The sequence below is a fragment of the Gobius niger genome, assembly GCF_951799975.1.
Source record: "Gobius niger genome assembly, chromosome: 3".
In the NCBI taxonomy this organism is placed as follows: domain Eukaryota; kingdom Metazoa; phylum Chordata; class Actinopteri; order Gobiiformes; family Gobiidae; genus Gobius; species Gobius niger.
Genome location: NC_136854.1, coordinates 20,422,750 through 20,440,910, shown reverse-complemented (window position 1 = coordinate 20,440,910; position 18,161 = coordinate 20,422,750). Strand labels below are relative to the sequence as shown.

At 40.6% G+C, this 18,161-nt stretch overlaps 2 protein-coding genes across 2 annotated transcripts in view; one reads left to right on the top strand and one right to left on the bottom strand.

The window, feature by feature from the left end:
* Nucleotides 1–18,161, bottom strand: part of ugt8 (UDP glycosyltransferase 8) — a 133,295-nt gene that overhangs the window by 76,707 nt on the left and 38,427 nt on the right. The window lies entirely within an intron of this gene.
* The window catches only part of dlc1 (DLC1 Rho GTPase activating protein), a 43,036-nt gene continuing 25,866 nt past the window's right edge, over nt 992–18,161 (top strand). Inside the window, exon 1 of the mRNA XM_079553915.1 lies at nt 992–1,597. Coding sequence (XP_079410041.1) covers nt 1,483–1,597 — 115 coding nt within the window. The 5' untranslated portion in view covers nt 992–1,482. The remainder of the gene's footprint in view (nt 1,598–18,161) is intronic.

The following is an 18,161-nucleotide window of genomic DNA, read 5'->3' as shown; positions in this document are numbered from 1 at the left end:
AGCTTTTTATCCATTATAGTGGATGATTCGCTTTACACGTTTAGAATAGGTATAATTTCTTTATATAGAGAGCTCGTATTACACTACTATTACCACTACTGTCTGTGAGGTCCACATCATCATGAGCTCTTACAAATCCTCACACATGTTTTTTTGTTTTATGTTTTTATCATTCTGTTTCTTAGAAAAAGTCAAATCTATAGTAAAAAAGTAACAGCTACTGTACCAAACCTTCTTTCATTGTCGTAGTAAAATTATGTCAAGAGTGCTAAAGTAAACTTTATAAAGTTTCTTTATGTGGAAGTGTTTACTGTTTTACTTCCATTCGACGTTTCTGATTCAGAAAATGTTTTCATTAGCCGAAAGATTAAGCTTCTTTAGCATCTTAGAGCGGTTCCTTTCTCAGACTAGCACAGCATTATCCGATAAACCTGGAAAAGGTCGAAGTATTACCTGACATTGTTTTGTTGATTTGTCTGATTAGAGGCTTAGCTTCCGTTACATAATGTTTTTTGTTGTTGTTGTTTATAATAATTTGATTTTAAAGGCCCTATTTCTGATGGGAAAAATACTGTGTAACCTAATGAAAAAGTGACAGTGACCCTGAATTTGCCCTTCCTGACACAGTCCACTAACTTAATCTTATCTAGGTCTGACACTAGAACAGCTTTCACTTATTGTAACTTTCAAGATCCATGCAGCTTCATGTTTCTTGCACATCAAAACACTTGGTTGATGCCACAGCTGCCTTGGGGCTGACTGACTGAAACGTGATTGCCAATCTATGCTATTGACCACCACCGATCACTCAACACTTTCGCACTCTGGCAAGGTCGGTGACAGTACGGGTGGGTGATCGGGGTATGACCGCCACAGCCATCACAGCCGATTTGAGATCCTCTATGGCTGGATTTATGTTGCCATGGTTATGGATGGACACCATTTAATTTAAGAGATCCGAGGCTAAATGGAGGTCCCTTAGCAGTGCTTGTATAAGTGTATCTGATGCTGATGTGTGGCGACAGGGCTGGGCAGGTGCACACAGCGTAAGGTGGCTGAAAAAGGATGGATTAAAAGAGATGTGAGTGAAGGAGTCAGAGTGGGGGAGAGATGCTTGTCGTGACTTTGAAGCACTCAAGAATTCACAGGGAACAGCGAGCGTCAGAAAGCACTTTTCACATGCACACTCTCCCTCACACACACACACACCTAGAGAGAGAGAATAGAATATGAGAGCATTGCAGCACGGGCTGGATGCGTCCCGCAGCTGCTGCACTGATGCTTGGTGCAGCAGATGGGAGTGTACCGCGGATCAGAGGAGGAAACCGAAACACTAGCGGCACTATAGATCCGGGTACATGTTTTATGCAAGTGTCCAGTAATTAGACATGTTGTTTATGATGGGTGTGTGTTGGTGAAAGGAGAACCAGACGACAGGAACAAGTGTCAGTCAGGAGCGGGTCCGTCAGTGCTAATTTGGGGATGTCTCGCTCCATCCGAATGCTCCTGCTGCAGCGGTCCTTAAGCGGCCACATCAGGACCTCTACGTCAAGAGCCCTGGACATGCTGAGCAAGAGTGGCAGGGAGAGTCATACGGGTGAGTGCGGAGATGGACATTTTGGACAGATCCTCAGAATTTAATTTCTGTCACCGGTTTAACAGAGATAGAGAGAGTTGTTGCATGCTCAAGGACGTTGAAACTGCATAGTCATAGGTTTGGAGATGGACAGAGGGTCAAGGTATTTGAGCACAGAGTGATGCGGATGGCCTGCGTGTGAACATTAATCAAATGTGAGTCTTTCAATTACAAGGCTCATATTGTGACATATTTTGTTCGCTTTGAAATCCATTTACATGTGTAGTCCATGCACTGTACTTTTCCTTTTCCTCAAGTGCACAGTAAAATCTTGACATCTGTGGTGTAAGGATCCAGCCAATGTAGTTCACATTACTGTAGCCAATGTAGTTCACATTACTGTTACTGTTACTGTCACATTCTTAATGTCATTGTATGCTTATTTTTCTAAAACAACTTACATTTCATTTAGCATAGTATTTCTCGAATGTGTGTGGGGGGGGGGAGAGGGGGTCCCAAAAGTAACCAATATGTACAGGTGCACTTCCAGGAAATTTGCAAAAGGATTAAACAACAAGAGGATGACTTGCGAAAATGTGACCAAAAGAGTAAGATGTCTCTGTAGTACTCTGTTGTACTCTTTACTTTATTTTAACATGGACAATCTCCACTCTATCAAAGAAAGGCGTTTGACAGTTGATAAATGGCATAATAAGAGACAAGACCACCAGTATGTTCAGTGGGTCATGGAACTTCATTGTTGGTAACTGGTATTTTGTGAAGCCAAAGAACCACTGCATAACCTATAAGGGGATTTTGCACCCACGCAGAACTGAATCCATTAGAACTGCGTTGTAACTCCCAAGTTGAAGCCACTGCAGCCTCTAAATAATACAAATACTGCTCCGAAAATGGCCTGTGTGAAGTACTCTTAAGCCGAGCTAACTGCAGATGCCTCATGCCATATACTTGACATGATACAGTATGAATGCTAGGGGAACCTGCCCTGTCACTGGTCTTCCTCTGCACACCTTCATGTGTGTACAGGTGCAGATGTGCGCCCCTTCAAAGGCGCGCAGAGCAGGAGCGTTTTACCTCTAAACCTACAGGTCAGTGCCCCCTGGCCTCAGCTCTCCATTGAAGTGGAGAGAGCAGGTCATAAATATTCAACAAACCCTACAGACGATGTTTCAGGCTGTTGCCAACTCGTTCACTGTCCCACATAAAAGAACATGCAGAGGGAAGTGGGTTAGGAATTAAGGACTTATTGCTCCTGTTTCACACTTGTGCATTTTTCATGTTATGGGTTTGCACAAAATGTACTTTTTGCCTTTTGAACAAAACTATGTATGTACTGTTCTGAACCCCAACTCTGTCTTCTGAAAACATAGAGGCTCTTTTCAATAATCTAAAGGTGCACTATTTTTTACCACTAGTGGCCACGGCTGTCCTGGGGCAGCACAGTATAGTATAGTGTTGTTAGAGTTCAATGTCATCAGTCTGTTCTTATTTATAATGCATAGAGTACTTATGCAAACTGTGTTAGTGTAGACGTAGGTCCAACAGCCGCAGATGTTTACTCCACGTCGAAGTTTTTGTGCATGCGATCCTCGGTGACGCACCAGCATTAGCTAATAGCACTTGCGGTGTATTAGGACCGTGCTATCGGACATGAGCACAATCACGCATCCTGAAAACTGATAGTCTTGTTGACATTTCCCATGTCACCCTGTGATCACACCACATATTTGAGAGTGTTTACAGCTGGCGGCAGAACCATCACAGTAGATAACAGTGTTTAAGCCATGACAAAGCCTGCCTGTCACTCATATCATTGTGCATGATGGCTAATGGGTACGTCATGTAAAAGATCACTGCTTCGTCAAGCTATTGTGCGCAGAAGCCAGCTTAAATCATAGCCTTTACGCTCCCTAAGGCGGTGGAGGTGTGTGAATGGAAAGCATAGGCACGGGTAACCCCCAGCCTATAGTCCGCAGTCTGACATCGTGCTTCCTTGAGGCCAGCAGTATGAGATTCCAGCAAAACTGTAAATGATATGGCACAAAAGCACAATTCAAAGAGGTCGAAGGCTATGTGGAAGTACATGAAGAAATGTCATGTTGAGTGACATATTGATTTAGGAACACATGAGGGAGAGAATGCCCCAGGTGCAACAAGAATGATCTTTTTCTTCTTAGATATGTTTTGACCCACATATTTTAGCAACAAAAGGTAAAGTAATGTAAAAGTTTTGTACGTTGTTTGTTTGTTTATATATTCACATATTTATGTAAACCGAAATCCAATATTTTGTTTTGTTTTGGTAGATTGTTTATATAGTATACGATTTTTATAATAATGAATGACAATAGAATAGAATGGAATAACTGTCATTGTACCATGAGGGAAATTTGTCTTGGCCACATTCGCCACATAACATCACAGACACATTCGATAACAACAAAAATACATTTCAAACTTTAGTCAATGTTTCAAAGTTTGTCCAGGTCTGGTACTGTGTGCCTGATCTTGTGTTTTTAGAAGCAGGCTGTAGACTAGGCTTTTGCGCTGAAATCTTTAGCTTTCATACTTGTTGCACGCATAAGAGGGCTGAACAGGGTCTGAACAAAAGTGTTCCCTCCCCAAGCTTTTTCCTCCTACAGCGTATGAGACTTGAATATGTTTTGTGCACTGTGGCTGTCAGTGGGTGTAAGGGGAACACGTGCTGGTGTTTTGATCATGTTTCTGCGGCGTGGTCTTCAATAGCAGCGCGAGAGCAGAACCATCTGTATATTCTCTTTCTCTTGTAGTTGAGTAGTGTCCTGTGAGAGCTCAAAAAGGATGTAGCCCAAATGCTGAATGAAGTACATGAGGCTGCCTGCGATGTTAATGTAAAGATGGGGAGCATGAAGGGGAAGCTGTAAGCGCTTGTTTTTTTCTAAGCAACCCCTGGCGCACTTGTCTTCAGCAACGCTGTTGTTGCTCAGGCGGAAGATTGGGCCCATTATCTTTATATGTGAGACTGGAGGACCAGTGTCACATAGTGCTCTATCTGCTAGCTTCATTAATATTTCAAATGCACATTCTTCAGTAGAAGTCTTGAGCTGTGGCTGAGGTGGCTAGTGGCTCATAGTTTCCATAATAAAATATGTCTGCTGTTTGGATATGGCGTAGTCAGCAGCCTTGAGCAGAGAGCACTCAACACAGTGAATTATGTCAGCACATAAATTATTTCCACTCATGTGTCACACATGCTGACGTGCATATGGACTAATCCATGCTGCTTTCACATATAAGGACTTGAAATGACCGGGTACAAGTTCGTCATTATAAAGCCGTACCACATCTCTGATGAAGAAATGACGTTACTCTGCCTGGTACTAGCTTCTGTGGCTAATTATAATGCTATTGGGACCATTACATAACACAGACAGACCATTGCTTTATTGAAACACTAGTATGTGAATGAATGGAAGCTAATAGGCTTAAAGTGCTAATATTTTCTGGTCAGGTTTAAATCGTCTGGCAATGTGGGAGATCATGTTTCTTACCTTAAAGACCTGACTCAATAGCAGTCAGATGCAGCACACATTATTCAGTTCAGTTTATCACAGAGGCGCCTCAAGGCTTCACAGAAACTTTCCATATAATCAAACAGAAAAGCGTTCACACAGTGAATCAGACGTAAAACCATGAAACAGACAAGCAGATGAAAAATGTCTTATCGGTAAGAGAGATAGATCCACTGCTATGGCCAATCATGCTGCAGAAGAAGATAGGGCTCCAGCCCGTGAAGCAAAGGTCTGGCCAGGCCTTTCTGAGGCCGGTCATGGGGCTGACTTCCATTGAATAAACCCCTAAGCAAATAGCCCAACTGCCGCCATGTCACTAATTGTAGGATTTAGAACAAAGTTGTGCTTCTTTCTTTCACTAACAACTAAAGCTGAGTGACAACCACAGACCACCTGTGTTTGCACTAAGTCTTAGAGGAGCCTACTTTCAGCGGCACTTTAGAAACCGTTATTCATCTATCCATCTTGAGGAAACGGGCAGATAGCCACAGATGAACTACATAGTGTTTTCTTTTTCAAATAGATTTTGAAATGGAAGTAATTGTGAGTATCTTTGGGCACTGCAAACTGTTGAAGATGTTTCTCTGGATAGAATTCTCAATGGCACACGGAGAAGGTTTTATGAAAGTGTCTGCATATCAGAATAACACTGTAATCATAAACTCATGTGACACAAGGCCTTGGTGGAGGTCACTTATCATGTTTCTTGTTCTGCAGTAAGATAAGATAAGCCTTTATTGATTTCACAATGCCATGTGTCGAATACTAGTTAGAGGACGATGCTCCTACTTAAAAGATGGCATTGACTAAACCTTAAGGTGGTCAGTCAAAGGTTAAACTAACCTTACATGTATGCCGCCTCGCAGTGCTGTTGTTTGGCCCCACTCGAGCACAAGTGTGTTATTGTTACCTCTCCATTGGGCTTTTGTGAGGGGTTTGAATGTGGTCCTGTAGGAGGTCCATACACGTGTTCCGGTGTAGTCCTGCCCTGCCCACTGCTCACCCACACAGATGTCCCGGGACCATTGTGGCCCTCCAGGACCCGGTGGGGCCATTTCACGCCTCAGAGCTGCCCAAAGAGGGAGTCAGAAGGGGCTTACCAATGTGTCATCCCTCTGAATAGAGAGGCAGCAGGCAGCTATGTAACAAATTAGCTTCAACAGGGCACTTTCGCCAAAAGAATGGACAGAAACTTTTAAACTTTTAATCTTGTAATAGGACAATAGCAGAATTCTAATGTTAATGCTATTTGTTTACTTGGTTTCTACATCGCGCCTCTTTTGCAGCTTGTTGTTTGTTGTGGCATAGCGCCGGAGTGAGAACAATCAGTATGTTTGTGGTTTTGGTTCCAACATGTGTTTCATGCATGCCTGGATTTTATTATTTCTTCCAGCACATTTCAAACCATAAAACAGAGAATTCCCAAAACAAATGTCAAAAAGGCCCCAGACCACACTGCTGCAATAATGTGAGGGTTGTTGTTTCTCACCACAGCACAGCTTGTTGTACATGTGTTTTATCATGTGGTCAATTCTTTTCTGCATGTGGAAATGAACACTTTGGCCAATGGTTCAAAGTAACGGGATACTTTTCGTGATTTGGTCAAGTACATTTTCAGCAGTGCATTTTGTACTATGGATGATAGTAGTATTTAAAGTACCACTTGCAGTCATTGTTGAGTACAGTACACAGCTGTTATCTATTGTTCATTAGACAACAAACACTGTATGTAATATAAAACAAATATAATGATCCATAAAGGGTTATCGTCACTGCTTCATTCACCTTGGAAAGATGAAGCCTCCTCCTGTTTACTGGCCCATGCATCCATCCCGACAGCGGCTGCATGCACTGTATATTATTAATGCCCATTTGCATCTAATGAATGAAGCATGCGCGTAAACAAAAGCTGAGGGAAAGAGGGGTTTAAGCATTTGTTTGTTTGTTTGATTTCATATAGCCCCCAGCCTATTCCCTGAGTCAGTGGATAAGCACGCACATGTGCTCTCTATAAGATTAGAGTGGAACGCGACCAGACACGACTGTGGGATACGGGCCAAGGACATATTGTCTTGCTCTGCCTCCTCTTCCATTTTTTTTTTTCCTCCGAACTGTTGGTTTCAAGTCAGAGGTTGTGGGTCTTTTCACAAGTTCTTTTGAGTTGAGAGAAGTCAGAGAGTCAGAGAATTGAGATGATTATTGATTGATAATCAAGAAAAAGTAAAGTCTTGTGCTGAGACTGTGGATCTCAACTTACTTCAGGATCCATGTCACATGCCATCACCCAAAAACTGACTGGTTATACAGTACAGTATTTTCTCACTGCTGACTGAAGATCATAGCATGACACTTGCTATGAAAAAACTACTAAACTCAAACCATTTATCAACAGTCAATTTATGCAAAGGCCATCCACTTAAAATGGTCCTACAATGAACTTTTGGTTTGCAACTGACCAGCTAAGAATCACTGTGCTAATGCATTACCAGTCAAAAGTTTGGGGTCACCCAGGCCAGTTCTATAGTTTCTCAGTTTTCAGCAGTGCTAGCATAATTGCACGAGGGTTTTCTAATCATCAATTACCCTTTAACACGATTGGCTAACACAATTTACCATTCGAAAAAACTGGAGCGACGGTTGCTAGAAATCACCAGTTTCCAGCTAGAATAGGCATTCACAACATTAACAATGTGTAGACTGTATTTCTGATTAATTTAATGTTATCCCCATTGAAAAAAACCTGTGTTTTCATTCAAAAATAAGGACATTTTAAGGGTCCCCAAACCTTTGAGTGGTAGTGTAGAGTATACATCAGTGAATTAGATAAAATTCTTATAACCATTTGAAATAAGATGTCCAGACAGAAACTGTAGCTTCTCCCTTTAACCTGACATGTTGGTGTGTGAACATGCTCGCTTCAAAAATATATGATTGAATTGGCGTCCTTCAGAGGCGTTCCTGTTCAGTGATTTAAAGCGCCCTTTTCTGCGGCCCGTGCGCTCACTAGTGCGTTTGTTTCGAATGCTCTGGAATGTTTTGCTAAACCCAGTGACTCCACCAAGCTCACGTCGAACTTGTTTACTTTGCATGTCTTACAGGGCGCCCTCTTCTTCTTGAGTCTCTCCTCACTTTCTCTTCTCCACACACAAACTCACACTATATAGGAGGACATGTGCTCTATAGGGCACCTTAGAGCAGGAGTTACTCATTGACTAGAATGGAAATCAGAGGTTTTCGGGAATCCAGGAAACAGATCGAGGCTTGCTGCTTAAATGGCATGAAGGATATACATGTGCACTTGCTCTTGCGGTTAATGCAATTTAATCACAAGTGAATATTGCAACAGCGATTTAAACAAAGCATATTCCATTAAATTCAAACACAAATCTTAGTATTAAATCACGATCAAAACAAGGATAAAATGGAACTAAATTAAGAAAATCATGATTTTAACAAACTTTTTTCATTTTATAATAGATTTTATAATAACTGCTTCGTATTGATATTGTGTCACCATATAACAATTCCAATCATTTGTCAAAATGCTGTGCCGCTTTAACCGAAAGGCTGTTTTTCATCTGTGGTCTTTGGACATGATTGTAAAAGGCCTGTCTCAGCAGTTTACAGTGGAAGAAAAATGTATGTGAACTCTCAAGTTCTCACATTTCTGCCGAAATTGTAAAATCATAAGAATTGATAAACAGTGTTTGCTTCAACTAATACCACCAAAACAATTACATGTCATCATATTTTTAATGGCCATAACATGAAAACATTCACAGGACAGGGAGGAAAAAGTAAGTGAACTCAGGAATCTCGCTGAACTGCAGCAGCTTTGTAAAGAGGAATGGTCCAAGATTCATCCTGATCGTTGTGACCGTCTATTCTGCAACTACAGAGAAGCAGTTATTGCTGCAGAAGAAGGGTCAGCCAACTATTTGATGCAAGGGTTTACTTCCTTTTTCCACGCTGTGATGAATGTCTCAGGTTTTAATGCAGAATATGTTGATTAAGTTGCAAATTAATTTTTTCATTAATGACGCCCTTCTCTTGTACGATCAGGATGAATCTTGGACCATTCCTCTTTACAAAACTGTTTCAGTTCAGCGAGATTCCTGGGTTCACTTACTTTTTACCCTCTGTCCTGTGAATGTCTACATGTTATGGCCAATAAAAATATTATAAAATGTAGATGTTTGGGTGGAATTAGTCAGACCACATTTTATAACCAATTTAGGCAGAAATGTGAGAAATTCCAAAGCGTTCACATACATTTTCCTCCCACTGTATTATAGGTTTGTGAATTCAGTTCTTTAAAAATCTTAACGTCATGATATTATTATTTTTATTATTTTTTTGTCCTGAAATAAAAAGCGACAAACAGCTAAAAACAACATTTAAAGTCAAGTACCGTTCTTGAGCCACACTCTCTTGACTTTTCATTGCCATGGAAGGTAATGCTTCAGCACATAACTTTAAGCAAACACACATCACAAAGTCAAAAGCGTAGATACTGAGCTGGAACCACGGCGTCTGCTGTTTCAAGTGCCCATTCACATCACTCAGAGATGCAGACCAGGTTTATTTATATATATTTTTGACAAAGCCGACACTCACTCTGCCCTCACCGTTTTTGGCACAACCTGCTACTCCCGAAATGGAGCGGACAAATATTTGCACACATTGTGGAATTTTCTCCTGCCTAGTGGGCGCTGGGGAATGTCTGATTTAACACTGCAGAATTTCAGACCAGAGCACTCCTACACCTCAGCCTCCTCCTCGGTCAGCAGAAAAAAACGGATGAAGTGCTTTGTTGGCACGGGCAGAGCTTGCTTTATTAGCTTTAGGAATAGTGTCGCTGGTTAGAATCAATGCTCCGGGTCGATTCAAAGCGCTCTGCAGTGTTGGATGGAATTGTAAATAATTAGGAACCAAAGTGGTGGGTACAAGGCTATAATGAAGTTGGATGTGATATGGTAAAGACAGATATTATGGGCAATCCATGACAGAAGATATTGAGTAGTATGTGCTATATTTTGAATCAATGCATAGGCGATCCTTTATTGTGACCATTATGGTTAAAGGGATATTTCAGGATTTTTGACATAGGGCCTCATTTACGAGTTATCCAGTGTGTTGTTGATTTCTGGAGAGATATATATATATGTATATATATATATATATATATATATATATATATATATATATATATATATATTAATTCATGCAATCCTTATATTTGAAGAGTTTAGTGGTGCTAGGCTAGTGCTAGGCTAGCACATGTCTATAGTAACTAGTAGCCTGTACCCATGTACAGTGCACCTGAGGCAGATCACTTATTACACCAGACTACCGATATAAATGTCTGTATCGCTTTAAAATAATATAAGAAAATAAAAGAACTTATATTTGTGGTTGTCAGCTATGCAGCGGCGGAGTGATCTGCTAGAAAATAGTCCCTCAAAATGTGGTAATTCATGTGATGCAAGGTCACTTCTATTTTTCAACACAGACATTTATATCAGTAGTCTGGCGTTATAAGTGATTTGCCTGAGGTGCCCTGTGCTTAGGTCAGACTGTTTTTAATGCAGGCTACTAGTTACCATAGACATGCACTAGCCTAGCATTAGCCAAGCACCACTAAACTCTTCAAATATAAGGACTGCATGATTTAAAAAAAAAAAAAAAAAAAAAAAAAAAAATTAAAACAAAAAAAAATTTAAAAAAAAAAAAAATATATATATATATATATATATATATATATATATATATATATATATATATATATATATATATCCAGAAATCAACAGCACTAGGAAATGAGGCCCTATGTCAAAAGTCCTGAAAAATCCCTTTAGGTTATGCTTTTTGTCATCTTTCAATGCCACTATATAGCAAACTGTCAAGATGATTAGCTTGTTATTGTGGAGTATGCTTCCTTTTTTTGTATTTGATGGGGGGAAATCCCATCTAGACATGGAGAAAGGTACCCATCTCCAGACACTTTTGGCACATATATTGAATTGAAAATGTTCTTGCTATTATGACATTGAATTGGACTCGTTGGACAAGTTGGGATATATTGAGTGTATGTGTATTAAGTAAAAGCACTGTGTGTCTTGCCCTCAGATGACAGAAGGCAAGGCCATTTAAAGCTCTTTCTGGCGTGGCGTCTTGTCGCTGGTCATTACCAGTGAAGACACATTCCTGTTGAATCTCTTCCAGATGGGTGTGCTGTGACCATGTTTTAGTGCCACATTAAAGTAGCTTCTCTCATCCCTGGTCACTTCATGCTGGTCGGGGTGCCTGATCACGTGGTATGTTATTTGTTTACCTCCCATTGGGCCTTCATTTCCTGTGTCTGCTGCTTCTCACCACCCAAAAGGATATTTGTTTAATTAACTTAGACTAATGCAAATACTAATGTCTGTCGTTAGCATGCGGTTTTTCGCTTAGAGATGTGCTGTTTGTTGTGGGCTGTAACTAAAACTCAATAACCACTACAGAGAGGAGCTTTGAGGAGCCACATTCAAGAAAAGTATGAAGCAAGCATGCACAGATGTTTCCTTAGGCTAATGGGTTGTTCAGGGTGATCATCCAAGCTGTTCTAAAATGTTTACAAGGATTTGAAACTTTCAAACAAACACCTCTTTTTTTGAGCAAATCACAAGTTCAGTGTGTGACCATAGTAGATAATAGGACAGGGCGATATGGCTAAAAATGCATATCACATTCTAAGAAAAAGGTTAAGTTAATGCTATTTCATGCTTTTAAAATGGATAAAAACAAAAAGAACACGTGTTTGGCTGCAACATTTTTGAGGTTTTCAAAGCATCCCCCTATTTCCCCTCCTTCTCACTGCTGCCGGAGCAACACGGCAACCAAGAGCACACGGTTATGCACACACGCGGAAGATGAGAGAGTGGTAGATGAACTAGTCTTGAGGCTTATGCGAGATCTGAATGAAGACACCACAGATGAAAGGGATATTAGCTAGTAAACTATATGCTACATCGGAGTTCATCCAAGCCTGAGCCCTTTCCTTGCAAAGATGATCAACTCAAGCAGTATTGAAGCTTCATTTTCATTTTTAAGCACCTGCTCCGAAAGTGTTTATGCTGCTGTGTAGCATTATCTGTGATCTCCGTCAGTCAAAATCAGCTGTAGTATGAATGCAAATTATATTGTGTTTAAGGTATTAAAGTGAACGCCAGTGTCCCAAAGTGAGGCCTGTATAACCATGCACAATATGACAAGGCCTAGCCCGAGTTACTAATGCTTTGCAGATTAATTTAGTCCAGAATGTGACTTAAAAAAATGCTGCTACAAAGAATGTTGCCATAAACGCAACTCCATTATCTATACAGTAACTCATGAAGATTATACTTAAATTTATCTTGTTAATAGTAGATATATGTTAACAACAAGTACAGGCATTTATGTGGACAATCTAAAATAAACAAACCAAACCTGACTCATGATCCTTACATCTGCCAAAGAAGGTTTTCTACACAGTGCATCTTGATTGAGCGATACTATCTGGCCTGGTTTCCTGACGTGTGTTCATGTTGATGAGAAAATGAACAGCTGCACTTTGTCCTGGGGAAGAGGCATTCTGCTTTCGTCTGCTGCCTGTCCTGTAAACATTTTTCACACACGCTCTTCGACAGATCACAAGTCAAAAGCCCTTATGCCCTACACTGGATTCTCAAGACTTTCTTCCATCTGAGCTCATTATACCGTTTCAGGGGATTCTTTGGAAAAGGTTAATCACAAGTCCCACCACACTTAAGTTATGTTTCTTACTTAGAAAACCGTTGTCATTGATGTAGGGGTTCTTAGTAAAGAGTCTATTTTCGTTCACAAAGATGAGGTTGTTGTCTGTTAAAAGTCCATGCTGGAGTACAAAACTTGGCCCTGGCATTGTTAAACTCATTCATTTTGCTCATTCTACATGACTTTTCCACTTGTTCAGCGAAATGTCGGTCTACCTCTTGAATGTCTTCTTTTCTAATCGAGATGCGCTGGTCATAACCTCTGACCTCAGGGATCGTAACCCCATTGCAGACCTGAATGGCTAAAGACAAGGCCACTAGCTGAGTGTTGTCACCCTGAGTGTCCAGGCTAACCACTCTTTTAACAGCTGCTAATAATTCAAGCACTGAAGCATTAGCACGAGCGCTTTGACCAGCGGACACCTTGACAGCTTAATGCTTTTTGTGAATGCGTGCGGTTGAGTTCAGGGTCAGTGGGCATTTTGGAAGGCAACACAAATGTCCTTAGACTTTCTCAACCTAATAATGTGGTTGATTGTCCTGCTTGTGACGTTGGACTGCCCACTTTTCTGTAAGACATCTCCAAATAATGAATGAATGGTAAACATGTTGGCTCTTTATCCTCTGCTCATCTTTCTGCAGGGGTAGTATGTCTGTCATGTGAACCACTTAAGAGCTTCTTACCTATATCTACACTGACGGGCTTTTTCAGGACGCCTCACAAGCATCACATTGAAAACCTGCACACACAAAAACAACCAATTGCCTTTAAGGTGCAAAGCAATAAAAGTACAAAAGTATGAGGGTTGTTGTTGTCTTTTTTATGGTTTCTTTAGCCTGAAACTATTCTTTCAAACAATGTTTTTGATGTCTATGACGTCTGAAGTATCACAGAGGGGCTGTTGTCTTCACACAGAACAGGGCCACTGTTCCAGAAAGATATATTGTTGTTTGTGGCTGAAACATGTGACATGGCTTTGACGAGAGAGGAGACTTTATGAGAGAATCAATGAAGTGAATGTATCAGTGTGATGATTGTGAAATTGGACCTATTTGATGATTGTTAGTGAAACCGTGACATGTAAACATTATGGCAGCTGATGTGCATTTGATAAGAATGAAGCTTATTATGTTACAGGATATATTCTTCAAAAAGTGAAAACTACACACAGTTATGCAATGTATTTGAATATGCTGTTTAGTCATCATAAATTGTGTTTAGATGCAACTTGACTTTGTATTTCACCATTTCATTGACTTTCCTTTTGTTTACATATGCACTTTTTTGCCATTCATTGACAGAGATAGCTCAGCCTGTGTAAACATAAGTGGGTGACCCTATCTGCTGGGCATATGGAGGCTGCCACAACTCCAGCTGGACAGTATTAGGCCTCCCTGATGCTCCAGGTCGTGATATCATCCCCCTGGGAGGAATAAAGTGTTTGGAGATTGCTAGGGAGTGTCTTAGGAGTCACATATCCGCACACTGCTCCTGTTCATGACCTAAATATCAGTCCATCAACCACTAAAGCAAACAAATGCATTCGTACTGCGAAAGGATTGAAAAAAATGTTCTCGGTTTTATCAGCGCGCTCACCTAACATGGACTTGTGGGTGTTTGCGTTTTGGATTTCTTGGATGCCTGTGAGCTTAGATTTGGGTGCAGCTGTGCCTCAAGTTAAACATTTAGATTTTGAACGTATTTTACAACTGTATCAAACCACTTATTCATGGGTCGCTTCGAGAAGGGTGTCTGTTAAGTATGTCTAGCACGCAAAAATATGTCATATGCGATTTAGATGGGAAGCGTAAATACTGCCCTTTCTGCGAAACATATGTGCATGTGCCGGACATGTGTCTCATGCCTTACAATTCTATTTGTGCATTACTAGGTCAAGGCTGTCTCACAATGAAGGGCCTAATTTGGATGATGTTTGCCTTCCTGCTATTAGCACAGGCCAGAAAATGACTTGTATAGAAAACTCCAAACTGCCACACACTCGCTTAACCCTATAAAAATAGCTGATTCAAAACGCAAAGCATCACAGATATTTTTTACAGTAGAAGCTACAATTTACAGCTGTTATTTATTCTCATGTTGGATGTGAAAAGTTACCCCTTAATGATATTCACAAATATCATTAAGGCTGATGGTAAAGAGGGGGGAAACAGAATCTTTTGGGAACGAAAATGTTTCACTCTTTGTAATGAAATATAGGCCTAAACTTATTTATCACATACAAATTAAGTCAAGTCTAAACGGGTCCATATGGATGTTTATTCACGGCAGATTGTTCAGTAGAAGCAAAAAAAACAGCAGTTGTAGCTAGCACGATGCTAACATGAAGCATCATGTTAGCATTCTCCGTTATTTATGTATTTATGGGCTGTTGAACCACTTTGCTCCTCTCCATGTCTTTGTATCTTTATTTAGTAGAAAACTTTTACTTTAACTATTCATGATTTAGCATTTGTTAAAGTCGTTTTTGAATAATTAGAGAAAGTTTAGATTTTTCTCCAAATTGTTTTCCCCATTAACTGTTTTCAAACATGACCATATATGGGCGATTCCAGAGATGCCGTCTGTATCTATGGTTTAAGTTGTGACTCTGATAGATGCAGTAGGTGAAATCCAAACCGCATTGGTGTGTGTCTCCATAGAAGTCCGAACTGATCATCTCAACCTGGTTTGTGTTTGTCATGACCGTCTGGATGTCTGCGCGCTGTGTCACATGGCTATAGCCCGGGGTCAGAATTCAAAGGGGGTTACGGGTCAGGGCATCCTCTTCCTGTGTTAGTCATTGGCTGATTCTGCACAGGCACAAAATAGATATGTGCTACTCTGGAATCTTCGTCCCACATGCCTAACCTCGGCGACAAGAGTCAAAAACAGGAAAGAAAATGAGGGAAAAGGAAGAACTTTGGACTCTCTTCTGTCAGTCAGTGGAGGTGCCCGGATAGTCATACAGACGACCAGGGAGAGGAGTGTCCTGGGGTAGGAGTGGTCTGACTGTTAACACATCAATGGGACATTACTCATAGGTATAGTATACGACCTGCAATAGCACATAATGTAGTTACGGTTTAGAAAGGTCAGAACTTGACTACTATTTTTTTATGTGTCATTTACAGTTTGTAATATCAAAGCCTGCATTATATTCTATTCCAGACACAATAATGGTGAGAAAAATAGATTTTATTTGCTACGCCTTTCAATGTGGAAGCCAGGCCACGGGGAATCTTTAAGCCATCTGACACTGCGTGCACAATTATTACACAAGTGAGTTTGGTTTTTTCCAGTCTCCAAATTGTGTAAAACTGAAAGGCTGAAGTGTCTTGGACAACCAGGCCGGTACAAACAAAAAATACAGAACAGACAATGAAAACCCACATATACATCAAAATGCACAGACCACACACGCCAACACACACCTGTGGTAGAGTTAACGCAAACCTAAAGCATCAACATTTACGAGATTACAGATTGGGTTATGATGGTCAGTCTAAGCCTCCAAGACAACATAGTTCCCAGACCCAAATGTCATTGACAGTTACTTTGTGTACTTGTGTTTCTGTCAGCTCACTTCTTACGACCCTGTTGGCTCTTGACAACAAAACGGTTGATGGTTCTGTGGTGCCAATAATTATTACTTTTTCATTTCAAGAGAGTTGCATCCCCCTGACCAGCTATCATTTGTGACTTTCCTTCCCATTTTGTGTGAGGGAAAATGGCTGCACAATAAGGCGCAGTTTACACGGTGACGTTGCTATCGGATGCACGTATCTTTTACACAACAACCTTCATCGTATCGCCTGACACTTGGCTTCACTGATAACCTCCGCCCTGCCTCTTGTGCACTGTAGAATACGAGGACGCACGCTGAGCAGTCATGTCACGGCCCTATATCTGAACACTCATTGGCTAAACTCTCAATCTCATTATAAGGTGTTGTGAAGCTTCTCACATTAATTCCGCATGCTTTTTTTCAACCAGGTAATGATATTGCAGGTAAAAACTGGTTGCTGTCAACCTTTGAAATTAATATTTTACAACACATGTTAACTTTCAAGCTGTAATAAAACATCACATGCTGGCTGACCCTTTACCATGATCATCCTGAAGCTTGAAATAGAAAATGTTTTTGGCTTGTAAAACCTGTGCTGTATATCAGGAATGTGATGGCCCAATTTCTTAAGATCCAATGTTGTTTTCCTCCCTTAAATCTGTCATCTGCTCTACATTAACAAGATAATCAAATGCACATCAAAAACATGTATCCACAAACTTAAGCAGCAAGCGCATACTTTCCTTATGTGATAGAATTTCTCCCTTTGGCTATTAACCGCACTTCCAACTTGTTCCTTGTGCATTCACACCCAGCTACTTACAGCGCGTCCGCAGGGCTAGTCATGAGCTGCTAAACCCTGCACCCAAGCACCCGTGATTCATTATTGCTCAAAGGTAGTTGGCAAATATTTGTCTACACAGTGTAATCTTAGCTCCCTTCAAGTCATCTTCATGTCTGTGTTTTGGAATCGCAATTAGAGAGCAATGTTACAGTTGTTGTGTACACCCGTGTCTATCCCGGCTTCAAACTTGCACTCAGGGTTATTTCAGTGCGCCGTGAACTGTGCAGCATCCACCTGTAGACTTTCCCCAAGGCAGAGCTTATATCCTCGTGAACCCCGCCTTGCATGGGCCTCAGAGCTTATGTAAAGGAGAAGTTACAGATGTTTCATTGACTCTGTGAGACTGAAAGTGCAGATGTTGGACAATCCAGTTCACAAAGCAAGGTTAAGAGCATTCTCAGAATAAAAGTTGGTTGGAGTTGGTTGATAATACATGTTCATTAGTTTTTTGTCTTTTTCATGTTAACTTGATCAGTCAGGGTTGTAGGAAGAAACTAAAAAGTTTGAAACCCAGATTTACCACACCGCATAGAATTTTATCCAATGAATCAAATTGAAATACAAGCATTTATTTTATGACAGACATTTTCATCAAAGAAAAAAAACCTCACAAATGTGAAAAACAAACATTTATGAGGCTCACCCCTGCTGAGATATGACTGTATACTTTACCGGGAGTGGGTACGTCTCCAGCTCGTCTCCATGGAGATGTGACTAAACTCAGCAGAATTTGAGATTTAAACAGATTAGTTTCTCATCCAAGTCCATTCTTTTATTACACACTGCAGTAACAGCATTTTCTATGTCATTAGGAGCATGTTTTGTTTT